At 30.9% G+C, this 26,647-nt stretch overlaps 1 protein-coding gene across 1 annotated transcript in view; it reads left to right on the top strand.

Annotated features, from left to right (window-relative positions):
* Positions 1-3,026: 3,026 nt before the first annotated feature.
* The window catches only part of LOC117175479, a 25,964-nt gene continuing 2,343 nt past the window's right edge, over positions 3,027-26,647 (top strand). Inside the window, exon 1 of the mRNA XM_033365186.1 lies at positions 3,027-3,123. Coding sequence (XP_033221077.1) covers positions 3,027-3,123 — 97 coding nt within the window. The remainder of the gene's footprint in view (positions 3,124-26,647) is intronic.

Here is a 26,647-nt window from a genome sequence, read left to right on the forward strand (position 1 = left end):
ATTTGATTCGTATATGACCTTCCTGGCATAAACCCATTTTAGACTTCCCAAATATTTTCTTCCGTTATTTTCATTACCCTACGAATAACTATTTTTGAGTATACTTCTCTAACGGTACTTAATAAGTTAATTCCTCTGTAATTATTTAAGACGCTTTTATCTCACTTTCTTTTGTGTATTGGTGCGATAATCGCTTTTTTCCAATCGTCTGGAACGTCTCCCATTTCAGAACATAAATTTATCAATTCGCACAGTCTATGCGGTATGTACTCGCCACCGTGTTTAAACAATTCAGCGTTAATACAGTCTAGCCCAGCAGCCTTACCGTTTTTTAAGTCCTTAATTATATACTTAACCTCAGGGACACAGACTTTCTCAATTGAGTTGTCTAACGCATTGTGTTCAACATCACAGTTGTGGTGTCCTATAGCTTCATCTCCGAATTGTCACCGAAAATAGTCTCTGAAAGCCTCTAGTATCCCGCCTGCATCATATAGCATTTCCCAGTGTTGACCAATTCTGTACTTTTATTTCCCTTCATCTTTTTATAAAGCGGTTTCTTGCTTCCTTAAATCTTTACTTTCCTTAATTTATCGTTTAAGTATCCTCTTTTTATGTCTGTAATTATTTATACAACTATTTCTTTCCCCATTGCTAAGATCTGCGTTGTTCAAAGCTCTCCTGTACGCTTCTTTCTTTGCTTTTTGGTCAGTCTGAATTTCATCATTCCACCACGCATCACCAGACATTTTTCCTACAAACGCGGTGCCACACACCTCGCTCGTACACCTAACTATGCTTTCGATTATCTTATTTTGGAAATCTATTCGCACGTCCGGTTTCTATAGGTTCTGAATTTCTATTCGTGATTGTTTTGCTTTCTTTGTTTTCTTTTTTCTCCATCCCCGACCTAAGTTAATTTTGGAGATCGGAACGTAATTATCAGCGTTTCATTCAGAACCCCTCATGACCCTTGTATCTTTGACTAACTCTCTTAGTCTTTCATCCGCAAAAACAAAATCAATTATACTGTGGTTATTTCTTTTGGACCAGGTGTACATGTGAATTATTTTATGCCTAAACCAAGTATTTGTAATGAACGGACTCCTTTCTAAGCATAAGCTAACTAATTTATCTCCGTTATAGTTTGTTCTTAAATACGCAAAATTACCTAATACTTTTTCCGTATCCTGACTTTGGTTGCCAAATTCATATCTCCTAGCAGAATTATTCTTTCACCACGATCGCAAATATTTATTGTGTCGTTTAAAGTGTCCCAGAAGACGTCTTTTTCTTCTCTGGGATCACAGTCAATTGGCGCGTAGCTTGCTATGGTAAATAGTCATATAATTCCTACTTTCATTCTAGCCCAAAACAGTCTGGGAGATACAAAATCATGATCTCCGAGATGCTGCTTCGCTCTTTTTTTTGAATCGGATCTACTACTTACCTACTAGATGATTCACCATTTACTCTTGACCATATTTCAAATCCGCCTTTCAACACGCTGTTTTCTATGTCTTTAGTTTCGCATTTCTTTTTCTTTGTTTCAAGCACACATAAAATATCTACTTTCCTTACATGCATAGTTTGTCGCATTTCTTTTACCTTGAGATCATTCGCATTGACCGTGTGCATATCTTTTGTCAATTAAAGTTCCCGTCTTTTCCGAGGCTATTTTATCGTTTTTAGTATTCATTGTTTATATTATACGCCCAACAACCATCTTTGTGCTATACATTTATTTTGCGAGTCGAAATTATGTCCAAGTTAAGTAAAAATTCGTCATATGGTGGAGATTGTAGTTGTAACGTCAGTCCCACCAAACTTCAGGTAATAAGGGAGGGTTGGTAGGGGGGGGAGCGAACAGGAACCGAGTGAGTCGTCTTGAGTTTATGTTTTTATGCCTCTGGGACCGAAAGCAAAAAGTTATATATATATATATTCATTTATGTTTATTTATTGTCTATTCAAGGCCTACATCTTTGAATTTATAATAAAAGATATAACCCCCCCCCCCCGGTGCGAACAAAAATCTCCGCGTTGTTTGTAGTTTTTAGGTTTAAAATTTCTTTTTCATCCAAAAATTCTAATAAATGGATATAAATTGCTCATCTTTAAGTCGGTTTTCGAGTTTTCTATTATCTGCATAACGAAACACAATTTTAAAAAGAACTAATATTAAAAATTTAGAATTTTCTATTTGGGTTTTTCCCATTCTAGAAATACACGTCCGGTATCTCTGAAGTCTTTTTGAAACTGAGTTAAAGGACAATGCTGGAACCACATGTTAGAGATGGCTTACAATTAGGTAACATTCCCTGTGACCTAAAAAAATTCTACAAAGGAGGTTTAAGAAAATGATCTTCTTCAAAGACCTTTCAAGACCATAGAAACCTTCTAAATAAATCGTCTCTAAAGAGTTTGATTTGATAAAAATTTAGGAATTTCTAGAAAGACAGGTCAATTTTCCAACAATAAGAACAGTTCAATTTTAAATATTCAACTAAATACACAAATAAGATAATTGGTTAATGAAATAATATACATTCATTGAAATGATAGATTTCTCAATGTAGCTAGAAATAAAAATTAGTGACAAATATGAAGCAAATTTGCAAGTCATCATAAACAAATTTTGTACATTATTTTGCGATATGCAAAATGGAGAAAGGAGCTTTAACAGAAGAGAATTCGCAATCACCAAATTATAGTTGTCGATACCTTTAATTTTAAAAGCCTTTAAGTTTCAAAAGAAAATAGCTTAAAATAGTTCTTTTTCCTGGCTTATGATAGACAAATAAGTAAATAAATAAATATAAAGAATTGTTGAAATCGTTTTTTTTTCATAAATATTGCTACTTATTTATGTATGAATGCATTAAATATTACAATAGTCGTGTTACTTACAATTACACTGCAGTGTCGTTATACGAGTTTCCAGTATACAGGGCATGTAGGTCCAAGAAGGTAAGAGAGAGGCGCATTCAAGGTCTGCGGAGTCGTGAAGTTTACGATTCAGCACTATGAGAAGCCACAAGCAAGAAGAAGAAAATTGGTTTGATGAGTCCTGGGATACTACAACGGCCATTGCGGATACCCCCGAGACTACCACTATAGTGGGTAAAAAGAATGGGAAAAGTTGAAGTCAATAAAAAGAAAATTGAAGTACCAGTAGTAAAACGTCCAGAGCCGATAATATCAAACATATTACACTTACGCAAATGCAATTTCCTGTTTTTGTATCTGTTTAAAATTTCTCAAGTCAGATTTGAAAAACGACCATTTTGATTTTGAGATAATTTTAAAGTAAATAACTTCGACTACTTTGACATTTGTTGGCGTACTGTAGAACTCCATGGACATAAAACTTGTTTAGATACATAATTTTGTCTGCTGAGGCTTTAATTAGTCAATCTATATACATAGCCATAAATATCTGTGTTTGAAATGTCATGAGCCCCCCCCCCCTCCAAATTATTTCTCTGGTAGATAAAAGATTTGAAACATTTCTTGAAATTTCAAAAAGACTTTTCGTTTCTACATTGTCTTATTAATTTGGCGTCAATAATGATTATTCTACTATTGAGCTGAGTAGAGCATTTGGATATCAGAACTGTAATTCGTAACAGTCGAGTGGTCTAATGCAGTGCAGATTTATGCTTCGCTGGATGAATGAAAGCGGATGGCATTCAAGCATCAGACTGGAAAATCTTTCAAGTGCAAAATATAATTTGCATTTATTATTGCAGTACAGTAATTAAATGTGATTTATATCTGTCGTTAAATGATTATATGTCGACGCAATTTATTATCTGTGAAAGGCGTACTAATAACTTAATTTGTTTACGAGGAAAGGTGGAAAATGTGCTATCATACAGAGAAGGGTCCGCACTTCTCGGTAGTGTCGGTATATTGATAGCAGCACTACAATAATCTGAATATATATTAATATTCATCAAGAACTTAATTCGACCATTATAATGATGCTACCAATGACCGACTAAAAACTACTACCCTTTCCTTTTGGCATAATTCCCTCCGGAACCGCTTTTGCATTACTTCAGGGGTGCCGTTTCTTTGGCCGTGCCTCGGCCCTCTTCTTGTTTTGTCAACTTTGCCTTGTCTTAAATATCTAGGCTTGCTGTTCGACCTGCCCAGCTTCGATGGTAGCCTCAGCGTCCAAGAGGCTTCTTCAATGAGGCTGCCCCTCTGAACTAAGCAGCTCCTTATCCCCGAACGGTTGTCTATTCGGGGCTTCTTCTTCTGTCCAACCAAGATGCACGCATCGTCCTCGGTAGTGCGGATCTACCGTTCATCGGGCTCGCCGGCCTTCGGGCATCTTGGTTGGGTGTGGCTGGTTAAATTGGTCGTCATTGAGGCTTTTCCAGCGAAGTTGCCTCTCGGAACAACCAACACCTCATGCTTCCCGGCAGATGTTCGGTCCGGGGCTTCTCTTCTTTTGCGGTGCAGAGGCAGCACTGCGGCGTACTCTCGCCTGCCGCAACCTTATGGCGCTCCTTGCCGCATCTCCAGCATGCCCTCGTTCTGTCAGGCCCCTCACAACCAGCTGCCATGTGGCCGTAGCCTAGGCAGCGGTATCATCGTACCCTCTCTACCGTGTTGTGTACGCGATAGGACACCCACCCCACCTTCAGGTGTCCGGTGCGCCCCAGTCTCTTCGCCATCTCTTCTGCTAACTCCACGAAAGCCCTCAGATTGCCTTTTTAGGGTATTTTCGTGAGCCTGACCTTCACCTCTTTCACATAAAAAGTGCCTAAATGTCTTCTTACGGCCGCTTCGACCTCTCCTGCGTCTGTTAAAGTATCTAGGACTAAGATTTCGACCTTCATACGGGGAACAAGCTCGCGCACGCTACCCCCTTCACCTACAGTTCCTCTTATGGCCTATGACAGCTCGGCTCTGCCCTTTCCTTTAGGTCCTAGTTCTACAAGAACTTCTTTGCTTCTGGTTCGTCTGACCACCTTGATTGTTAGACCTAGGGCATCAGGACTGACCTTTCGCTTGAGATCCTTTAGAACCTCGGCATAGCTCAGACCCTCGGCCAGTTTGATAAGAACCGCATCGGGTCAAGCTCTTCTCCGTGCCTTCGCTTAAAGGGACCAGCCTCTATGGTCTTCTCTTTTCTGGTCATGGCACTCATTCTGGCCATTCGTCCAACATTTTCGATCAAATCCCTATGAAGCCCTTCGGTCGTCATAGTGTGATCGCTGCAGTTCCTCTATCAGACGCTCCACTCGCGTTAATCCGTTTCTAATTCGGAATCACTTATTTCTCTTCTCCCTGCTGAAACCCACTATTTCTTCAATGTTGTCATGCAGCTTTTTGAGGAAATCGTAGGTCTCGATAAGTTTGACATCTATTTCTGATATGTTCTTCTTATTTATCGATACTTCTCTGATATTGTCTTCCCCAGTGACGTCCAATGGACATCTTAACTCCCTGCAGATGCTCCTTTCAAAGCGTGTTTGGTTCCCCTTAACATCGTTGGAACCGAAACTGACCACCGAGCCTGGAACCCAATCGGAATCAGTGTGGGGATTTCTACTCCCTTGGGTTATGTCGTTTTTCATATACCCGCTCATGAATGGTTTGCATTCGGGGTTCCTTCCCGTAGCTGGTTTTTGTCCGCCCCGGATATTTGATTTCCCTGGTACCACCCATATCTGGGAGGCATTCCCCCATCCGCAACATAAAAAAACATTTATATATTTTGTTATAAAATATGAATGAAAATCTTACAAGATAAGTTAAATTTTCATACAGTATAATTAAGCTAGCTAATAACAGAGTAATTTACAAAATTTCCCTTATATATCTGTAAAATGGAAAACATAATTTCCAAAGAATTGTTTGCGCTGAACAAGAATCCGGCCTTCATTCGTTTTCAGCAACGCTTCTTAAAAAATATTCGCTAGTAAAATATTTTATTTAAATTAATTCAATAATGTCCAAAATAATATAAAATATTGTTTTAAACATAAGATAATGATAACCTTAATAACCTTAATAATCTTTTTTTAGGTTTAACTCTTCAAAATTTTTTGCTGAAGCGAAGAAAAATATTAAATAATAATTGCCGAATAAGCAATAGGAAATTAAACTATTTTTTGTTCAATATTTAATGTTTTATTTTCCTGTACCTAATTTTAATTTGCAATTGAAGTTTCTTGAATAAACATCAAGATTCAAGGTTTTGAATTGCAAATCTTCAAAATTGAAGAATTTCGAAATGTGAATAATCAGAATTACAGAATTTGTAGCTCTAAGAACTAAAACTTACTGAATTTGTAAATTCATTCCAATTTTTTAAGATTAAAAACTCTTTAATTGTGAATATTTATAATTCAAATTACTATAACATTGAATAGTTGCAATTGCAAATTCTTAGAGTTCAAAAATTATTCAAATTTCAAGATTCATATTTTAAAAGTATTTAATTTTGAACATGTTTTGAAATAGTTCCGCTTTGAAGATTTACAATTGGAAATTCTTAAATTTTAACGATACTCAATTTAAAATTATACGAATTATGAGATTAAAAATTAAACATTTATCAAAATGGAATAATTATAGTATGAAAGCACGTTATTTTGAACGTTTTTTTTTAATGTGTAGTTTAATTTTGATAATTTGTCATGGTAGATTCTTTGATTTGTAGGATTTGCAGTTGAAGATTCTTAAATTTTAGGATGTTTAAGTCAAAATTCTTAATTATGAATGATTTTAAATATCAAAAGTTAAGAGTTTTTAATTTTAAATCTTCGAAATTGAATAATTTCGAAATGTAATTCATCAGTATTATAGAATTTTAGTTATAAAACATAAAACTTGCTGACTTTCTACCTGTATGGAAATTTTTAACATTAAAAACTCTAATTTTAAAGTTTTATTATTTAAGTTTCTATAATTTTCAACAGTTGCAATAAAAATTCTTGAAGGACATAAATAACCCATTTTAAAGATTTATATTTTTATAGTATATAATTTGGAACATTTTCTAAATGATTTTAAATATCAAAAGTCAAGAGTTTTCAATTCCAAATTTTCGAAATCGAATAATTTTGAAATGTAAATCATCAGAATTTTAGAATTTTATTTATAAAAACTAAAACCTCCTGACTTTTTATCTGTATGGAAATTTTTAACATTAAAAACTCTTATTTTAAATATTCATAATTCAACTTTCTACAATATTAAATGGTTGAAATTAAAAACTCTTGAATTTCATAAATTATCCAACTCCCAAGATATATTTTTTTATAGTGTGTAATTTGGAACATTTTCTCAAATTGTTCCATTTAAAAAAATTATCAATTGAAAATTCTTTAATTATTACAATTTTCAGTTCACAATTCTTGAACTTTTAAGTTTCACGAGTAAAATGGGGTTTATTCAGAATCTTTCTACTTTGAAATGATGTGCGTTTAAACTCTGTTATTATTTTTAAACTGTAGTTCAATTTTAAAGGTTTACGAATATTTAATGTGCATAATATAAAATTTTGAATGCATTTTTTTTAATTTGTATTTTTAGGATTTCAAATTGAAGAATGTTCTATTTTGAACAAATAAAATTGCAATTCATTCCATTTCATAGATTTCTTATCGAAAATTCTCCAATTGTCAACAGTAAATATAACAGAGTTGATTGAATTTTCCAAAATTCTCATAATTTTTAAAAAATTGGCAAAACGTGGTTTACATAATTTAAGGATGGACCCTAGGGGCCACCTAGTGAACATCTAAATGTTTTTCTGTGATATACATATTGTTTAAATTTTAGGAAATCCATTTTTAATTTAGAAACACTTTCAATTTAGATTTAAAGTAATAAAGTTTGAACTATTTTTCATCGCAATCTAGAATAGCTAAATTCTCTGTTATGTGGCGAGAGTCTGTATTATGTTCTTATGGGGGAAGTTTATGTACTATGTGGACAAGCGCATGCTTTTGTACACACCTTTATGTAGATACATTATTATAAGTATGTTTAGGTTAAATTACGAACAATGTCATATCCTCGAAGTTTCCTTTATTCACATGTTTGCTTATTAAAGTTTGATAAACGGTCAATCCTCATGGGTAATTCAACTCTCTAACGTAGCGATTTACCCAGCGACGTCACCCTAGAACTTTCTGATAGGTCCGTGTAATCCCTACAGTCATAAAATTTCTTTAGTGAATTATTTTATCACATGAATAAAGCTTCTTTCGTATCGCTGAGCTTTAATATAGTAGGGAAGTGTCTGTGTGTGTGTTTTTGTCTGTAGATTTTTAGCCTGTTATCACGATAACCTTCCAAATAATTGACAGATTGCATTGGCCTTTAGTACACTCTTTTAGTCCCCTAACTGTAGGTGAAGATCGTTAGTCAGCCATTTTGGATAATTATGCAAAAAGGCATTTTTCGAGAAAAAAGATTACTAGAGTTATAGCACTTACAAAATTTAAAAATGAAAAATAAATAAATAAAAAATATAATTTGAAGCCAAACTACGTAGGGCATGAAAAAAATCATGATAAGAAAAACGTTGCTTTTCGAATACTCTACAAGATTATCATAAGAACTCTTTGAAATTGGTTGGAAAATCGAAAAGTCAAATTTTGATTGCTCAAACAATGAAACATCAAACATTCCACATTGTCATAGAAAGAATTACATTTTTAGACAATCGACACAAGCTGAGAAAAAAATAATTAAACAAAACTTGTTTACCAAGAGAGACTAATACATTTGTTACAATTATTTTTTGGTAGGATGCGTAGTTTTTTTCAATCGTGAAAAATAACATCAAAAATAAATTAATTAAATTTTTGGAAAAATGAGGCAAGGTGCGAAAAAAAATTCATGAAAAAAAGTTGTACATTCAAAAAAATCTAGAAATGTGTTTTTTAATCTTTTTTTAAATGGAAATCGCAGTTTTTATTTTAATGGTAAAAAATAACAATAAAAACAAAAAAATAAAATTTTATAATGACACTCTTTAAATCATTAAAAGTAACATTGGAAATAAACAAATTAAATTTATAGAAAAAGGGGACAAATTGCAATAAAATATATGATTTATATATGTATTTTATTCAATGAAAAATTGTTGCTCACCGAATATTAATTCTTTTCTAATTTTGTAATTTAAAAATGAATCTGTTTTGGTTTAGGATTCAATTATTTGGTTAAATATTTGTATTTTTTTTATTGAATTCCACGATTTTTATCTGAAATGAACTTTTTTTTAGTTTGAATATCAACTGTTGTAATTTTCTGTAAGATTTAGGCTTTCTTGATTCAATATCCATAACTTGGTTTAAAGTTAAGGTTCTTTGTTCAAATTAATTTTTTTAGCAAAGATCCATAATCCTAAATGGAAATTTAACTACCTAGTTAAATTTCGGTCTGTTTGGATGAAATAATCTTCGTTTTGGACAGAAAATTTAACTGTCTTTTTAAAAATTAACAAATGAAACTAATTAGTTAAAAATTATTCTTTAAGATTAAAAATTTATCTTCTTTGGATTAATAATTCACCTTTCTTGGTAGCCAATTCGTGGTTTTAAAAATTTCTGTTTGTTGAAAATTCAACTATTTGTTGAGAAGCTATCTTTCCTAGTTGAAAATTTCTATTTTAGAGCTTAAAAGTCAACTTTTTCAAAACATTAGTCTTTTTATCTTGAAAACTCACATCTTTCGATAAAAATTCATCGCATTTGGAATCTTTTCATATTCAATTCAATACGGTACCTAATACATATACGACCTATACATTAATTCATTCAAAAAAAATTATGCACCTATTTAAAAAAAAAATTGTGCATATTTCCTCTGTTTCGAGAGCACTTTTGGCTTAAAGTTTTGTTTAAAAATTGTTATAATATGTTTTGTCTTTTATTTTAGTGGTTTCTCAAATTAAATCAAAGAAAAAATTATCACCTTAAGGGTGAGGGGGGGGGGGGGGGGTTGTACTTGGAACGTAACTCTGAGGTGTTCAAACAAAAAATTAAATTGTTTAAATTTTCAGCGAAGAAAATTAATTCTGAACTAAAAAAGAAAGAATTTTTAACAAAATAGTTCAATTTAAAACAAAAGAGAAGAAATTTCGTCTAGAGTGATGAATCTTCATAAAAAAATTAATTTTCATGAAAGCATTTTGACATTCAACCAAAGTGTCAAACCATCAACAGAGAAGTTTTTTTAATGAGGAATATTAATTATTTTACAAAAAATGTTAGATTATGAAAAAAGTGCACCGATTTTTTAACTAAGTAATAAAATGTTCGACAAAATAGTAGAACTATAAAAAAACGATATTAATTCTAATGCAATAATATAATTCGAAACTTTAACTAAAAAAAAATTAACTTTTAACCAAAAATAACTGGATTTTGTATTGGTTTCTAGTAATTCAGTATAAATTTTACTAAAATAAAACAAAGGAACGAAAATAGGAGAAAAAAGAACTCTTTTAGAAAAGCGATGTGTTCATTAAGCGGCCCTAATTTTTCAATCATATCAATGTTCTCAAATGAGAATGTCCGTCTAAAGAATTTAATTAAATTATTCGCATACTAGTATCGAATAGTTTAAACTCATTACTCATATTTCGATGTACGGTTTTAGAAAATAAAAATGATTTTCGTATACAAAAAATAGGAGCGGTCAGCTGCAGTGTCACATGACTTTTTGAGGAAGGGTTTATAAAAATGTCACAAATCGTCATAAAAAGAGTAGATGCATAAAAACTAAATGAAAATTGTGTCACGTTATATGTGAAAGTTCCCAAAGTACAGTTTATTTAAAATCACGAGTGACCGTGGCTATCCGGCTTTCCTCTAATACTTATAAAAATAAAATTGTAAACAATAAAAATAATTTTAAAGTGAAACATTCAGATTTTTGAAGTTGCGCTTGACCTTGTCAAGATCTTTCCTATGATTTGTACCTAGCTGAAATGGCAAATTCAATATCGCAGAGATGGATTCAATTTTATTCAGATTCCATCTCAAGTTCACTCAGAGAAAACAGAAATCTAGTTTTCGTATAAGGAAGTGAGATCAGTAACTCAGAGCTCAGAAGCAGATTGCGAGATTTAAAAAGCCAGATGGCGGAAAAGAACATGGAAAAAGCTGAAATCACACTATCTGAATGACTCTTCTTCGACTTCATATCAGAACAATATCTTTCATAGAGACGAACAAAGTTCATTCTCTTAAATCAGGTCAAAAGTAAAATGAAAAATATATGTACACACTACTGTCAGAAATTATCTTCACGGCTAGCGCGAGCGGTATTAAAAATCACGACTGACTTCGAAATGTGATTAATCGTGAAAAAATTAGGAAGCTCTTTAAAAAAAATGGGAAAGCTTATGAGACTACGCGTCGAATGACCCCTGGAAGAGATATTTTGACCTTTTTAAAAGTGAAAAGTTTTTTAAAAAATCAAGACTTTCTCAAAATTTGTACCTTGCCTTCAATTTATGACATGACATAGGCATTGATGCAATGGTGCGTCTATCTTTTTTCCCTCATTTGACTTGCTCTGATTTGGCATCCATGTCTTACATAGGGGTTTTTGGACTCGTTGAATCTGAGTCTGAAATCAAAATTCTAAAATTCGAAATGATGGAGCCAATATAGCGGAACAAAATCAAAAATTTTACTCAATTTAGATGAAAATGAGTACCCCGGGATTTTCTAGGTCGCTAATTACGAATCTAAACTCAAAATTTGGAAATTCAAAATGGCCTGCTGTCAAAATTCACCAGCTAATGCAGGAGGTTACAAAAAGCTATTGTTACAAATTTTCAAAAATCATCATCGACACTTACTAGTGTGAGAAATATTTTTAAAACTTCATACAGACTGTAAAGACTATGCCCTGTCGATACCAATTTTTTTCAATAATTTGACTAAGTTACAGCCTGAATTGAAGTTAAGGTTCAAAATCTGAGCATTTTTCAAGGAATCTCTATTATCATCAGAAAGATGGTAATGTGAAAATATAAATCAACACTATCGATTTAAGGTGACACCTAAAATAATAGAGATTCTTAACCTCTCTTCAGACTTGATAGCTATGAATTAAATTCTTCTTTAATTTAAATTCTTTCTGCAAAAAGATCGTCTCCTTCGCTATGCTGGGAATCGAACCACAGGACTTCCTATTGTCAATCGGGTGCTTTTCCCTTAAGATACTACTATTTATAAGAAAAGGATTCTTCTTTCGATTTCGCTAGTTTTTTGCGGGAAAAGCACCCGACCGGCAATTGAAAGTTCTGTAATTCGATTCCCAGCGGAGCGAAGGAGAAATTTTTTTTTTCAGAAAAAATTTAATTTCATAACTCCTCCTAGATTGTAAAGACATTAAGAATTTCTGTTATTTGAAGAGTTATCTTTGATCGATAATGTTGATTTCTATTTACACGGTGGGTAAAAAGATACCTCTACTTATCAGTGGTTATCATCTCCCTGATGATAATACGGATTTCTTGAAAAAATTGACTTGTATTAATACGTAACACCTGGAAAAATAATGCGTGTATTTTTGAAAAAGGATTCTTCTTTCGATCTTTCTAGTAGCTTAAGAAAAAAATTAATTTTAAAAATTTGAGAAATATTTGGTGATCATTGCTCTCGTGCCCAAGCGAGATGACCGCCGACTGAATGCCGACGCAGATACGCTTAGACATTTTTCGTCAGATCTCGGGAACCCACAAAGATCTTTCAAGTTCGATAGGCTTCAATTAAAGATACAACTTTAAGGACTACTTAGTATAAATTTCAGATTTTTAATACAATTTTTCTAGGTCATTCCCTGAGTTAAAACCACGACCTAAAGTTCGCCAATTTTCTGCATTTTTTAATAACTTCTCACGAAGTATATTCTCTTAAAAAAGTCAAAAATTTATCTATTAGGAGTCATACGAAACAATTTTTCATAAGCTTTGCGCCGCTTTCTTTAAACAAATTCTCAGTTTCTTTCAGCGTTAAATCACGTTTCAAAGTCCGCAGGGATTTGTAGTACCGCTGACACTAGCCGCGTAAATACTTTCCACCCGAGGGTAGTGTAAATCATTTTACAAAACACGTTTTCCAAATTGGAAAATATCACTAACGAAACAGATTTACAATGAGGTTTTAAAGAACTTTATATTCTATGAAGCGAATATAATTAAATGTTTAATTAAAACTGTCCCTATTTTTCATAATTTTCTTTAACGTTTGTGTTTTTCCATAGAAATAACATAAAACATGTGTACTTCGAAAACATTAAAAACTTTTTTATGCTTGAACATAAAACTGACTTGAATTTTATAGAGTTTTTAAAGTTTGAATATAAACTTTTATATCTAAGCGTGAATTGAGAGAGAAATAAGTTTTTATAAGTTTTGTGCTACCAGAACGTTCGATTTAATTTTTCTTTATTTAAAACAGTATAATATAATAAGAACTCGTATGGTTTTGTTTATACGATTAAAAGTTTTGGAATTGCAAAAGTCAGGGAAAATTCAGAAATCATGGAAAAGTCAGGGAATTGAAAAAAAAAACTTTAGAAGAGTTAGGTAAGTGGAAGTTTAAAGAACTATCAAGGATGATAAATTTGAGCTTATTAAATTTAAATTTGAATTGTTTAAATTCGATTTATTGAAGACATTATTTGAAAACGTTGCAGTATTAAGATTCTCATCTTTTAATATTAAATTATCAGGAAAGATAAAAAAATTGGTTAGGGGGAACGTACGGAATTTTGAAAATGAATTTTTGCAGCTAACTCTGATATATGTAATATTATTTTCAGTAGTTTATTTGCCTTTAATTTCTATTTTTCAGTTGATCCCTGCTTAGGCTTACACTTTTATTTTAAAATTAAATTATTTGGTTGAAAATTAAATAATTTGATTAAAAATCATGGCTTCGGTTAAAAATTCCACCATTTTATTGAAAATTCGTCTTCATGGGTAGGGAACTAACTTTTTGTAAAAATTTATATCTTGTTCTTTAAAATTTATGTAAAAGCTTTCTTAATTGAAAATTCGAATATTCTTTTATAATATCAAATTTTTTGTTTTAGAAGCAGAATACATCTGATTTAGTGAAAATTTAATCTTTTTTCTATCAAAATTCCTCCTTTAGATAAAAATAATTTTCTGTGATTGGGGATACAATTATGTTGTTGAAAACTCTTATGTTTTGGTTGAATTTAACTTTTTTTATATAAACTTACGGATTCATAATTTTAGTTGGAAATTCATCACTTTATTTGAATATTGAAGTATTGAGTTGAAAATACAAAAGTTGAACTACATTGTTGAAAACAATTTCAGTTGAAGGCTTATTTTCTTGAAAATCGATATGTTTTTGTTGAAAATTCATCTTATGAGTAGGAAACTAATTTTCCACGATTTCAGAGTGAAGTTTCATATTTTTCCATTAAAAATTTGACCATTTAAATAAAAAATCATCTTTGTAGGTTGAAAATTCATCTTTCTTCATTAAAAAATAACTTTTGAATAAAAATTTATCTTCTCGCGTTTTAAATTTAAGTTTTTTGCAACATGCGATTTTGTAGCTGAAAGATCAAAATTTTTTGAAAAATAAAACTCTTTTTGGTTAAAATTTAATCTTTTTTGTTTGAAAAATGGACTATTTGATTGAAACTTCATCCTTTTATGGTAAAAATTCTCGAATTCGGTTAAAAATTCGACTATATTGTTCAAAGTTTAAATATTTTGTTGAAAATTCATGTATTTTATTTGGAAGCTATATTTGTTGGTTGCAAATTCAACTGTTTTGTTAAAAATTCGTCTATAAGGTCAGAAAATTGCTCCTTTTGGATAAAAAGTTCAAACCCCTTGGAGAAAATTAAGTGATTTGTTTTAAAATGCAACTGTGTAATATTCTTTGTTTTAAAATTCGACCATTTAGTTCAACTTTATATTCGTAGACTTTTAGGTTGTAAATTCAACTATTTTGTTCAAAAGTCATCTTTCATATTAATAATTCAAGTGTTTTTTTCAACAGTCGTCTTTTTGGATTGTCAATGCACCTTTTTATTCGAAATAAATAAAAAATACGAAATTTGACTATTTAATAATTAAATTGCTTTCCTCCTTTAATAAAAGATTATATGTTATAAATGTCTGGGCTTTGCATAATAATGGTCAGGGAAAAATTAGGGATAAGTCAGGGAATTTCAAAACTGACGTTTTGCGGCTACCCTATTATAACTTACAACGTCAATTGTTGGCCAAGTTTTATTTTAACCCTAAAAGTACTTTTTACGTAAATATGAATTGTAAAATATTTTTCTCCATTAAGTGTAGGAGAAGATATACATTTTCAAAAGGTAACGAAACTCAAGAGCTTTGAACCAGTATTGACACGTTTGTATGCGAAGCATCATCAGGCGAGATTGCAGCTCGAATTGACTAGGGCTTACAGCAGGTTCAATACCACCTATAAACGGTTAGCTGGTAAACTACCTCCTGCAGGAGGATATAGAACGTAAAATGCATCAATCGTTTCTCGTTTCAAGAACTAAGTGGTCAGATACAAATTCACTCCCTTAATTAAAGTTTAAGTGCACTTAATCAAAAGAGGTAAATTAACACATTCCAAATTGCAAATGCTTCATCAGTAACAATTTGAAAAGTCCGGTGGATAGTGGAAATTCTGCAAGTGAATCTTGTAAATCTTTTCACAAGTAATTTTTGTTTGTGTATGAAAGCTGAAAACGACTTGAAGATGGAAGGCATTAGGGAGGCCCTTATTTTTTACTTCTCGAATTTCTTCACTCTTACCTCATGTTGTGTTCGAATGCAACAAAATTATCTTTTTAAAATTTGAGCTAATTCTGTTAATATAAAGGGGTGACACAAGAACCGTAAAGTTTCCCTTTGATTTAACATCGGAAACAAGCAGGTTTTTTGCGTAAATATAATGTTTAATCGCAATTATATGTTACAAGTAATTCCGCAACTCAAAATATTTTTGATATATTATCATAGAATAAGGATCTATTATAAATTCTAAGGTTGAATGACTTTAAGTCACTATTATTAATCTTACTATTAATCTTATATAAATTGAAATTAAAATGAAAACTTAGAATTCGCGTTAAGAAAGGTAAAATTGAAACATTAAAATTTGTATTAATACGTTTTTTAATCTTCTTGCAGCTTAAATGCCCATGTCATATCTTTGGTATTTCATTCACTGTCCTATTCATGGACCTTTTATCTCGAATATTCGCAAAAAAGTGTTTTTCATTTAATTTAAATATGAAATATCTCTTTTCTTCGTTTTCTAATGACAAATTCAGCATTGGATAAAATTTTTATCATTTTTATATTCGCATTAAGCAACAATATTTTGAAACGTAGATAAAAATCTATAAAATAATTTCTGATATTTTTATATTTCTCGACTACTAGACTTTAATGCTTTTATTGGAAAATGTTGTAATAAAATGCGAAAGACGGTTTATGTCTTGAAAAATCGTTCAAAGGAATGTTCCCCTTCGAGCACGTCCATTGCGTAGAATTTTTCTGACAGTGTCAGTTAGTCGTTATAACATAATAATGCAGGTGATCTTACTCATACATAGTAAAATTCAAGTAAGTTTCAGAAAAAGCATCGAAATAATTAATGCAAAACTATGTTCTTTAAATATTATTAAATCTTATTCTATTTATTTATTAATAATCGATTTTTAAAATGATCAAAGAACAATCAGTTTCATGTTTCTTTAAATTCTACCTCATTTCTCATATACCTTTCTCACATCATGTTATTGTAAAGAAAAACGGTAAGTTAAGCATTCCATTTCTCTCTTTATCGACATTCTTCTATAAGATGAAAGTTACTGTTTTTATTTTCAAACCTTCGGTGTCAGAGTTCACAAGCATGTATTTTATCATGTACAATTTCCAGTCGCATGGTTTTCTTTATAATATAAGAAAATATTTCTCTCAGATATTTCCTTTTTGAAACAAGACCTACGGAAACGTGACTTTGAAAATGTCAATTAATTTATTTCTCGTTATAAAGATGAATATAAGAAATAAAAGAAACATCTATAAGATGTACTATTTCTTTAGTATATTTGAAGTTTTCGAGGGGATTATATATTTTCAAAATAATTCTAGTTCAGTTGTTAGTTTTGTTGAATAACGCGGAGCAAAAAATGAAACGTCACTTGAAATTTGGCTTCTACTATGAAAAGGGATTAAATGCAATATTATTACTCCCACTAGAATTCATGTTTGAATTGCCCTCGGAGCAAATATCAAGTACTGCTGTTCACTTCCACAAAATGGTTTGGAATTTAGAGAGCCTCATGTTTTATAAAATAAAACTATAATTTTTGCTTCATATTTAAATCGTCTTTCGTTATTTTTTTTAAATTTAAGCCATCGATATTCTACAGAAAATTATCTTTAAAATGGAACCAACAACGTGGAAAAACTTTCTTCTTAGCAAGAGTATGAATGTACTATTCGTGAAAGAAAATGTGGTTATAAAATATAAATTCATATTTATAATTTCATGAATAATGATATATGTTATTTTAAAAGTTAAATCTCAAAAACCATAATAAAATGTAATAACTAAACAATGTAACTCAGCTATTTATCCTAAGTTTTTTAAACGTAACATCTTTCATACAGTTTTTAAAAATTATCCACCATTCCAAATTAGAAATAAAAAGTGAATCTTTATTTTCTTAAACATCATACACTTAACCGCCATGCTTATACTATTTCTAATTTTAGATAATATAATGAAATTAATACCACAATAAGTTTAAGAATACAATTATAGAAGTAATAAAAAGTAATTAATAGAAAATCAATCAGTGAATTTGAAAATGTTTGATTTATTTGTCCTAATGTTTATGTAGATAATCTATGTTTGTAATTACAAGAAATTTTAGGTCTATACATATTTTATTTCCAAAATACATATATTTAAGGATGTAATTGATTGTAAAATATATAATCTTTTTATAATATTTAATTTTTTAATTCACCTACTTAAACGTTTTTCAATTAAAAAATTTCTTACACAATGTCTGAACAATTTTCCGGATGTTTGTGTGTGTCTCCATTAGTGTGCGGAGGTCACTTTTTAAAAAAAATTTTGTTCACTTCATCTCAAAACTGACCAAAAGATTTCTAAAAATATTAATCACCTTATCTTCAAAACTTAATAATATTTTAAAAAATCAGTTTTTCTTTTAGTAATACTTTTTCCACTAACATAATTGAAAGTTGATGCATGCATATAAAAGATTCTTATTTCAAAACGAATCTTTTGACCTCTATGATATTTATACATTTCATCGAAGGGCAGGAAAGTTATCGTGATTGATATTATTTTAAAAATTGATTTTTTAAGTTAAAATTTTCTAATTCGCATAATTTGAAGTTGATGCAAGACGAAATAGATACCTTGTTCCATGGCAAATTTATTGACCTGTAATAGTAATGCATTGTCTTAAAGAGTACGGGAGTTATGGAAATTTATAAAAAAATTTAATCTTTTTTGAACAGATGAACTTTTTTCAATAACATAATGCATAGTTTAAGTAAGAATATAAAAAGCTCCTTAATAGAAAACATTCATTTCCGAGGTAGGAAATATGTTTGCTAATTAATCATAATGTCGAATCGAAGTGCTCATCAAATGAGCACCATACAATTGTAAATACAAACAAACTGAAAACATCAGAGATCGAATCAGTCTCGTAACGAGTGCCCCGAGCTCTTCTACGCATGCGCCGCGCTCGGTCTCTGATTCTTTGATGTTCACGCGCAATTTGAAATGATAAAAAAAATTTTTTATTGTTTATTATGAATAATGTCATTTTAATTTACATAAATGTTTATTAGACCGATATTAATGAATCTTGATGAAAATAATAATTTATTAAGTGCATACCGTGTAAATAAAAAATATTCTTTGGTACTCACTTGTATTTTTCTTGCATATTTTTCATTATTAGAAAATTTTGTTATTTAAAGTTTATTGAAATATTAAAATTCATTTTATTGTAAAGAAATGTTAAAATTTTGTTCCAGTTATGTTATAAATATTTTGCAGAATATTTTTCATTGATATTTGGGTGAAGTGAAATTTCAAATCAAACAATTATTTAACCAAATTTTCGAATAATGAAAAATATGCAAGAAAAATACAAGTGAGTACCAAAGGATATTTCTTATTTACACAGTCACTTAATAAATTTTTATTTTTATCAAGATTCATTAATATCGGACTAATAAACATTTATATAAGTTAAAATCACATTATTCATAATAAACAATAAAAATGCTATTTCTTAGCATTTCAAATTGCGAGCGAACAGCAACGAATCAGAGACCGAGCGCGACGCATGCGTAGAAGAGTTTGAAGAACTCGTCACGAGCACTGAATCGAATTCACAGCTAGTTTAGTTAATTCTTATGAACAAACAGTAGAGCAATAAAATATGAAACCTTATTGAAATTATGACAACTTTGTAGATCTTCAGGCGTTACTGGCTACATGTGGACAACACAACGCAATCATTTCTGTGATTTGCATTACCGCCACTTTCTATGAGAATGCTCATTTTGTAACATTTAAACAAATTTTAATAAATATTTCAAATAATAAGCGACTTTTCAATGTTTTTGAGCTTACTTAGCAGGTAATTTTATGTAGATTTATATTATGTTTATATAGTTCAAAAACCTTTTTTAGATACATACTTCTTATTATTTCTCGGTATAAAAAGATATATAAATTTTTCAAAATATGGTTAATTCAACTTTAATTGTCCTTCACTTTTTGCACAATTCAAGAAAAAAATTGAAAAATTGTGCTGCCAAGTTTCTGCGATTATAAAAGGAATTTACCTTTACATTATAAAGTGGGCCACAAAAATTTGCAATTTCTTTTCAGGAAGCTGGCAACATGACTTCATCCCGGGGAGTTGGTTGGTTGCCTTCTTATTTTTCTTTCCTTTTTTTTATATTTGTCCAGATATTATTATTTTATCAATTTTTATGTTTTTTTTTTTAATTGCAATAGCAGCATCTTTTGGTGTTTGTCCAAATTTTTATGTTAGATTCTTGATTTTATTTACAGGAATTTTATTATTTTTGGATGTTGAATAGGATTTTGAATTTGATTTTAATCTAATTTAAGTGTTTAAAGTTTTTAATTTTGCTACTACCAATGAATAATTATTGATTGACTTCTACTTGAAAAATTTCTTTAATTATACACAAATTGTTTTAATCATGCACTGAATAAATTGTTTAGCTGTACCAGCTAACCGTTTGGCTGAATTACGTCTTACAAGAAAATATGGCTGTGTCATCTATAATTTTAGTTCTTTCAGCTAAATTTGTCATCTAGAAATAATTTATATAAATCAACTAGATTATTTCTAGATGGCAAATTTAGCTGAAACAGCTAAAAGTCTAGGTAACACAGCTATATTTTCTTGGAAGTCTAAATCCAGCTAAACCATTTTTTCAGCGTGACTTGAGTAGAAATTCTCAAGGGAGAGTTTGGACACGTGGGAGGTCGTTTCTGATTGATAGGGCCAACCAGGGTAGCAAATTCCTTCTCAGCTTACACTTTTAAAATTAAACTTCTTTTCTTTATTATTTTGAAGAAAATATTTAATACTAAATTGTTTCGAAGAATTTTGAAGTATTATAAATTCGACTTACGGCATTCTGTAAGATTTCTGTTTATTTGAAAAATATCTAACTGCAATTGATAAGTTTTTTAATGCTAAGATGTTAGATTCAACTTCTAAAACTCTACTTGTGCATTCTCCCCATTGAACATTAGAACAACCATTCATCCAAAAAATGAGTGTTATTATAGACCAAAAAAGTATGCACATCCATAGATATTTGATCAGTAGATGGCAAAAATTGAATTTCGAGGTTAGAGTTATTATACAATTTAATTTTTGTCAAGCGTATGTTCATATAAAGGGTTGGCCATATTTGACGAAAAGATTTGGCAACACTGTAACTTTTGACAGAGATGACAGATCGAGGAATGGCGTAGCGCGTTTGAAGCATCAGTCTAGAGATTTTTGCCATGGAGCAGTACACTCCACTCGAACGCTCTCAGATTGTTGAAATTTAAATTCAACAAAACAAGTCAATTGCGAAAACTCAACGTGCCTAGAGAAAAATAAATAAAGTGAAAACTGCGCCTTCTGCGACTACATTGTATCGTTTGTATGAAAGATTTTCATCAGATGAGGCACTTACTAATTTCAAGCGTCCAAATAAAAAGCGACCAAGGCAATCGGATGAAAATATCGCACTCGTACGGGCCAGTGTCCAGTCTCCATGCACGTTGAGTTTTCACAATTTACTTGCTTTTTGAATGTAAATTTCAACAATCTGAGAGCGTTCGCGTGGAATGTACTGCTCCATGACAAAAACCTCCTTAGACTGATGCTTCAAACGCGCTACGTCATTACTCGATCTGTCATCTCTGTCAAAAGTTACAGTGTTGCCAGATCTTTTTGTCGAATATGGCCAACCCTGTATGTTGATTCGTCCGTACAAACTGCAATTACTTTTTAAATGAAAATGTGATGAGTGCAATGTATTTTTTTTTAAATCTGGTGTCCTGATATCCAGAAAGATTTGATTAATACTTTCATGTTCTTCACTGACGACAACTTTTCAACGAAAAATAATTCCGAGAGTGTCTGTTACATGAATCTTTCAACTCTAATCGATGTGAAGGTTATCTTCTGTTTTTCTATGCATATTTTTTGTTTAACATCTAATGAAGCTGCAATAAGAAGTTTTTAATATTTTTAATATTTTTCATTATTTCTGTTTTATCCGCTATTCAATGAAAACTTAAAAATTACCAGACTCATCAGCAAAGTTTCTATATTTTTCATTAAAAAATCATAGTAGTCGTTCAATAACTGGAATTGCTGGATCAAGTTACAAAATAATTTTTTTAAGTTACACGAAAAATTATTCATCCTTTTCATATCTCATTCGAAAAACCTTCTAGTAGAATGGATATAGTATTTAACATATACCTATGGATACTTTTTCAGTTGTTAAAATTTGCTCAAACAAGGAATTCCTAATAATGTAATATTCTAGTGTTTTTCTACATTTGATATAAAAAGATATTTACAAAACCTTAGACCATTAGTATATAAGTTTCAACTAAATTTAGTACATACCATTTTAATCAAAGATTCAGAGTTTAGCTAAAAATCAATTTTCATTTTCAAACAATATTTACATAATGATAAATTTTCTATTTTAGAAACAATAGAAAAAATAATGATTTATTCATCATTTTCAATTATAAGCATAATTAAATAATTTTATTTATTAAATTCAATTTTAAATCTGCGTAATTATTAATATATTTAATATAATAATATATTTCCAGTAAACCTTTATGGTTTACTGGAAATGTGGGAAATAAATAATTGAATTATTTTAATTTTACATGATATTTTTATTAACATAAAATTAGTATAAATATTGATAAAATAATACATATTTTTTATAAAAGTTTGGATACCTTACGAAACGTGAAAACCAAGACAAATAACTTAGGGAAAGGTGCGGAAGCGCCGACCAATTAACAGTCAATGATTTTTTTAAAGTTAATGAGATGCTGAATTGATCCATTTTTCGCATTTCTAGTTCTAAATTATTTCATATCATAGTTCTATAAGTATCTATCACATGAAAAAAAACAATGATTTGGTAATTTAAGTATTTCTAACAAGCCGTATTTCATCGGCTTTTTATGAAAATGAAAACATTTAAAGATAAAAGAATGTGATGGTTTGATTCTGACGTATTTTATGTACTGGAAAAATTACCTTTAAATATATCCAACAAGAAGAATGAGTTATTTTGAATATAAATAGAGATAGCTGTAATATAACCCCTTATTTGTTGACATTCTACCAGAAACGGATTTTACGCAATGTTTCTACCGTACCAATAAAAGAAACTTGAATACCGACCGGATTGATAATAATAATATTTAGTAGTTTCTTCCCATGGACATAGGAAACACGGGACTAGGCATGCCATCCTAACTTGAGTGAGCGGGGTTGAATCCACGGGAGGGGGGAGAATTCATGATTAGGGAGAGCCGCTATCTTACGATGTGCCATTTGATTAGGTGCACGAGCATTTTTGCCGACAAACTGTGCATGAAAATATAAAAATGTGGGTGCTGCCATGTTTGATGCGGGACATCAAAAGGTGGCGGACCTCCCCCCTCATTATATCACCCCCGCAATGGCATGCCTAGTCCCTTGTTTTGTATGTCCATGTTTCTTCCATATAGCCCACAAGATAAGTTGCTCTTCTACATCCCGCGTGAAAAAAGTTTGCATGGCTCAAGAATGGCAAGACACTTAGAAATATCTGGCTAAAGCATGGGTCACGGCTGAATGGCAGCATGGCGCAAGCCTTGCTCCTGTCCGTTTCCCAGAGTGTCAGAGAAAATGAGCTTGCATTAAAAAGAAAAATCTTAGGTTTGCCAAATGCCGCCACGTCTTTAAATGGTAAGTTCATCACCCAGATGCACTGGGCCGCACAAGAGATAGTTTAGCACATATTCTACAAGAACTTTAAAAACATTTAAATTGTGCCAATTGCCAAAATAACTACCATTGGTGAGTCGAGGGTCCGGATGCAGCAGATTGTTAATTATTATGAAATTAATTATTGATTACTAATTAATTATTGCTGATAAATATTCCACTAGACCCACAGCAATAATTTTAATTTAAAAAAATTCAAAACAAAATTATACAAACAAATTTCACTTGTTTTAATAATTTAGAATAAATGAACTAAAGTTAATAAATATTCCACTAGACCAATAGTTATAATTTTTAGGGAAAAACGTATATTTATAACATTTGTTTAAATAATTACAAATTAATAAACGTTTGTCATTAAATATTCCGATAGACTAATAGTCATAATTTTAAGACGGAGGGGACAAATTTTCGAAAGAAAATGTCAAAAAATCTCATTGGTTTGAATAATTAATAATTAATTAACCAATGATAATAAATATACCACTAGACTTATAGTGATAATTTTAAATAAAAACATACGAGCATATAGTGCTCAAAAGGTCGAGTTCATGAAGAATTGGAAGCTTTTGTTATAAGGGTAGTTTTCAGGTACTCGTGTGGGTGTGTCAGAAGTGTCAACCCCATATCTCAAATACATAAAATTCTTCATTGGATAATTCTCAACAGGCGCCCATAATTTCCCGTCACATTTTTTCAAACTCTAAAAAATGATTCCAAAAACTCAAAACAGTGATTTTTCCCCATGCATTCTACATGGGAAACTTCAACTCAAAACCGGCACCTGTTAAAATCGAAAAATGAAAAAATAAAAATTAGGGTGTTTCTTTTTTCGGATTTCAAATGAAATTGGGGGGATCGTTGCCCTCTAAAGAAAAAAAAGCGTTTTTGAGCCACCCTATTGTGACACGTGTATCACCTGAGCACTTGTAAATATTATTTTCGTCGGGCCTGCCCCCTGGCCAGGCCTCACTTATTTATAAGATTTAATATATTTTGGACATGAATTACATCTAATTAATATAATTAGATTGTGTAATATTGTTTTATCTGTCAAGATATGAAGTTTTTATACTGTAAGTATTGTCATTAAAGTTGAAAACTTTATATTTCTGTCAGCGAACCTTCCATTTTTTCGTGGTAAAAACTGTTTTCTGTATAATTTCACTTTTGTGACATCAGTTTTCTAGATTTTAGTAAGTAAGACTATCTCTCTCAAAAATTGATTTATTTGATGCCAAGTAGAACTAAAGCTGTTAAATAATAGCCATGCTATAAGGAAAATCACCTTTGCCCCACTGGTTGGCGCTGCCCACCATTACCCTATATGTTTAATTTTCATAATGAATGAAAAGTACACTACCGAGAGGAAGTTTAAGTACAGTTTCTTTGACCGTTTGAACATTCATAGTTTACTTCGAAGAAGACTATCTGTCCAGAAACTGAATCTAAAACTTTGCAAGTATAATCAGCTTAAATATTAGGACATTTGGAACCGAATTCGTCTACGTTCAAATTATTTTAATGAATGAGTCAACAAATATTTAGCTTAAAAGTTAAAAATCTGTTTAGTAGAATGAACAGTTTGAAATCTTGAGTTCAAATCGTTTCCAAATCTAGAAAAGTGTTTCTAAGACTGTGGTAAAATCGTGAAATCAAGAGTAAATAATACACTTAAATTTAAATCATTTTTTGACATTTTTTCATTAACTATGACATTTTTGGAAAGCCAAAATTTAGAAATTCGTTGTTAATCTTCATTTTTTATGATACACAACGTCAGATTACCTTATATTTCATTGTATATCTAATAGAATATAATGCTGCACTCTTAAAAAATATATAGTTCAAAGATGACCTTTGGACTTTTGGCTCTCAAAAATTTTTATTGTACACATACAATTTTTTTATAAATACCCAAAAATTACATATTATTTCATCGTCAGATATTTCATCGTCTCAGATATATTTCAGATATACTTCATTGTCTCAGATATATTTCATCGTTGCAGATATTTCATTGTCAGATACTCTCTTGATTTTATGACTTTAATAAAATTTTAGAAACACTTTTTTAAAAAAATAAAGAGTTGTACCGAAGATTTAAAAGTTTGAATTTCTCTTAAAAACTTTTGAATTTGAAGCTAGATATTTTTTGATTCGTTTATTAAAATAATTTCAGCGTAGGAAGATTCGTCGCAAAATTTCCTTATCTTTCAAATCATCTGAATTATAAGGTCTTTAAAGTGGAATACGAATTTTTGAATTGTTAGAGGAAATTCATTTAAACTTGTAGTTGGTAGTTTATACAATACAGATATCTTTTAAACATACAAAACGTGTTTTATTGTTTAAACTTCAAAACATGTGCGGTTTGATTATAGCGCAGATATAATAGCAAAACTATCGAAAATGATGAATCATTTGCTTTTTTCTATCTGAATGAAGTCGTTCAGATGTTTTTCATATTTAACTTTAAAATTTTACTCTGCCAAAAATAAAGGCATTTTTCTCGCTTCCAGTTCTGTCCCTATACTCCCCCTACATTAATTGAAGTTTGTTGGGATTTGAAATTATAAATAAAGTCTCCACTCCACGACGACTAACAACTTAATTTGGAACTGGTTTCGAATTGCAAAATACATGTGGTATTGTTGGATCAAGGGAAATTTTTTCGACACAAAAAAAAATTGTTATGAGAGTTCACACAAACAAAAGTGTTTATTAAAGGAAGTAAACTCACACGTCTCAGAGCGGGGCTCAATGAGAGGGTTACAAATTGCACTCGGAGCGTTGCTCGGACGAGGCTGCGGAGGTAAGGAAATTCGCGACGTACACTCGGCGAGGACTCAAGCCGTTCTGAGGCATCATTCGGAGGCTGCCAATATATTTCCAAAAAAAAGTCGGGCGTGAAAACGGCCGCTTGCCCTCAAACTTTCTAAATTACCAACCGAAGGGTGCAGTTTGCGCGGTCATCCGAGTTGTCTTCGAATAGCCACACAGT

Source organism: Belonocnema kinseyi, chromosome 6, assembly GCF_010883055.1.
Source record: "Belonocnema kinseyi isolate 2016_QV_RU_SX_M_011 chromosome 6, B_treatae_v1, whole genome shotgun sequence".
Taxonomy (NCBI): Eukaryota; Metazoa; Arthropoda; class Insecta; order Hymenoptera; family Cynipidae; genus Belonocnema; species Belonocnema kinseyi.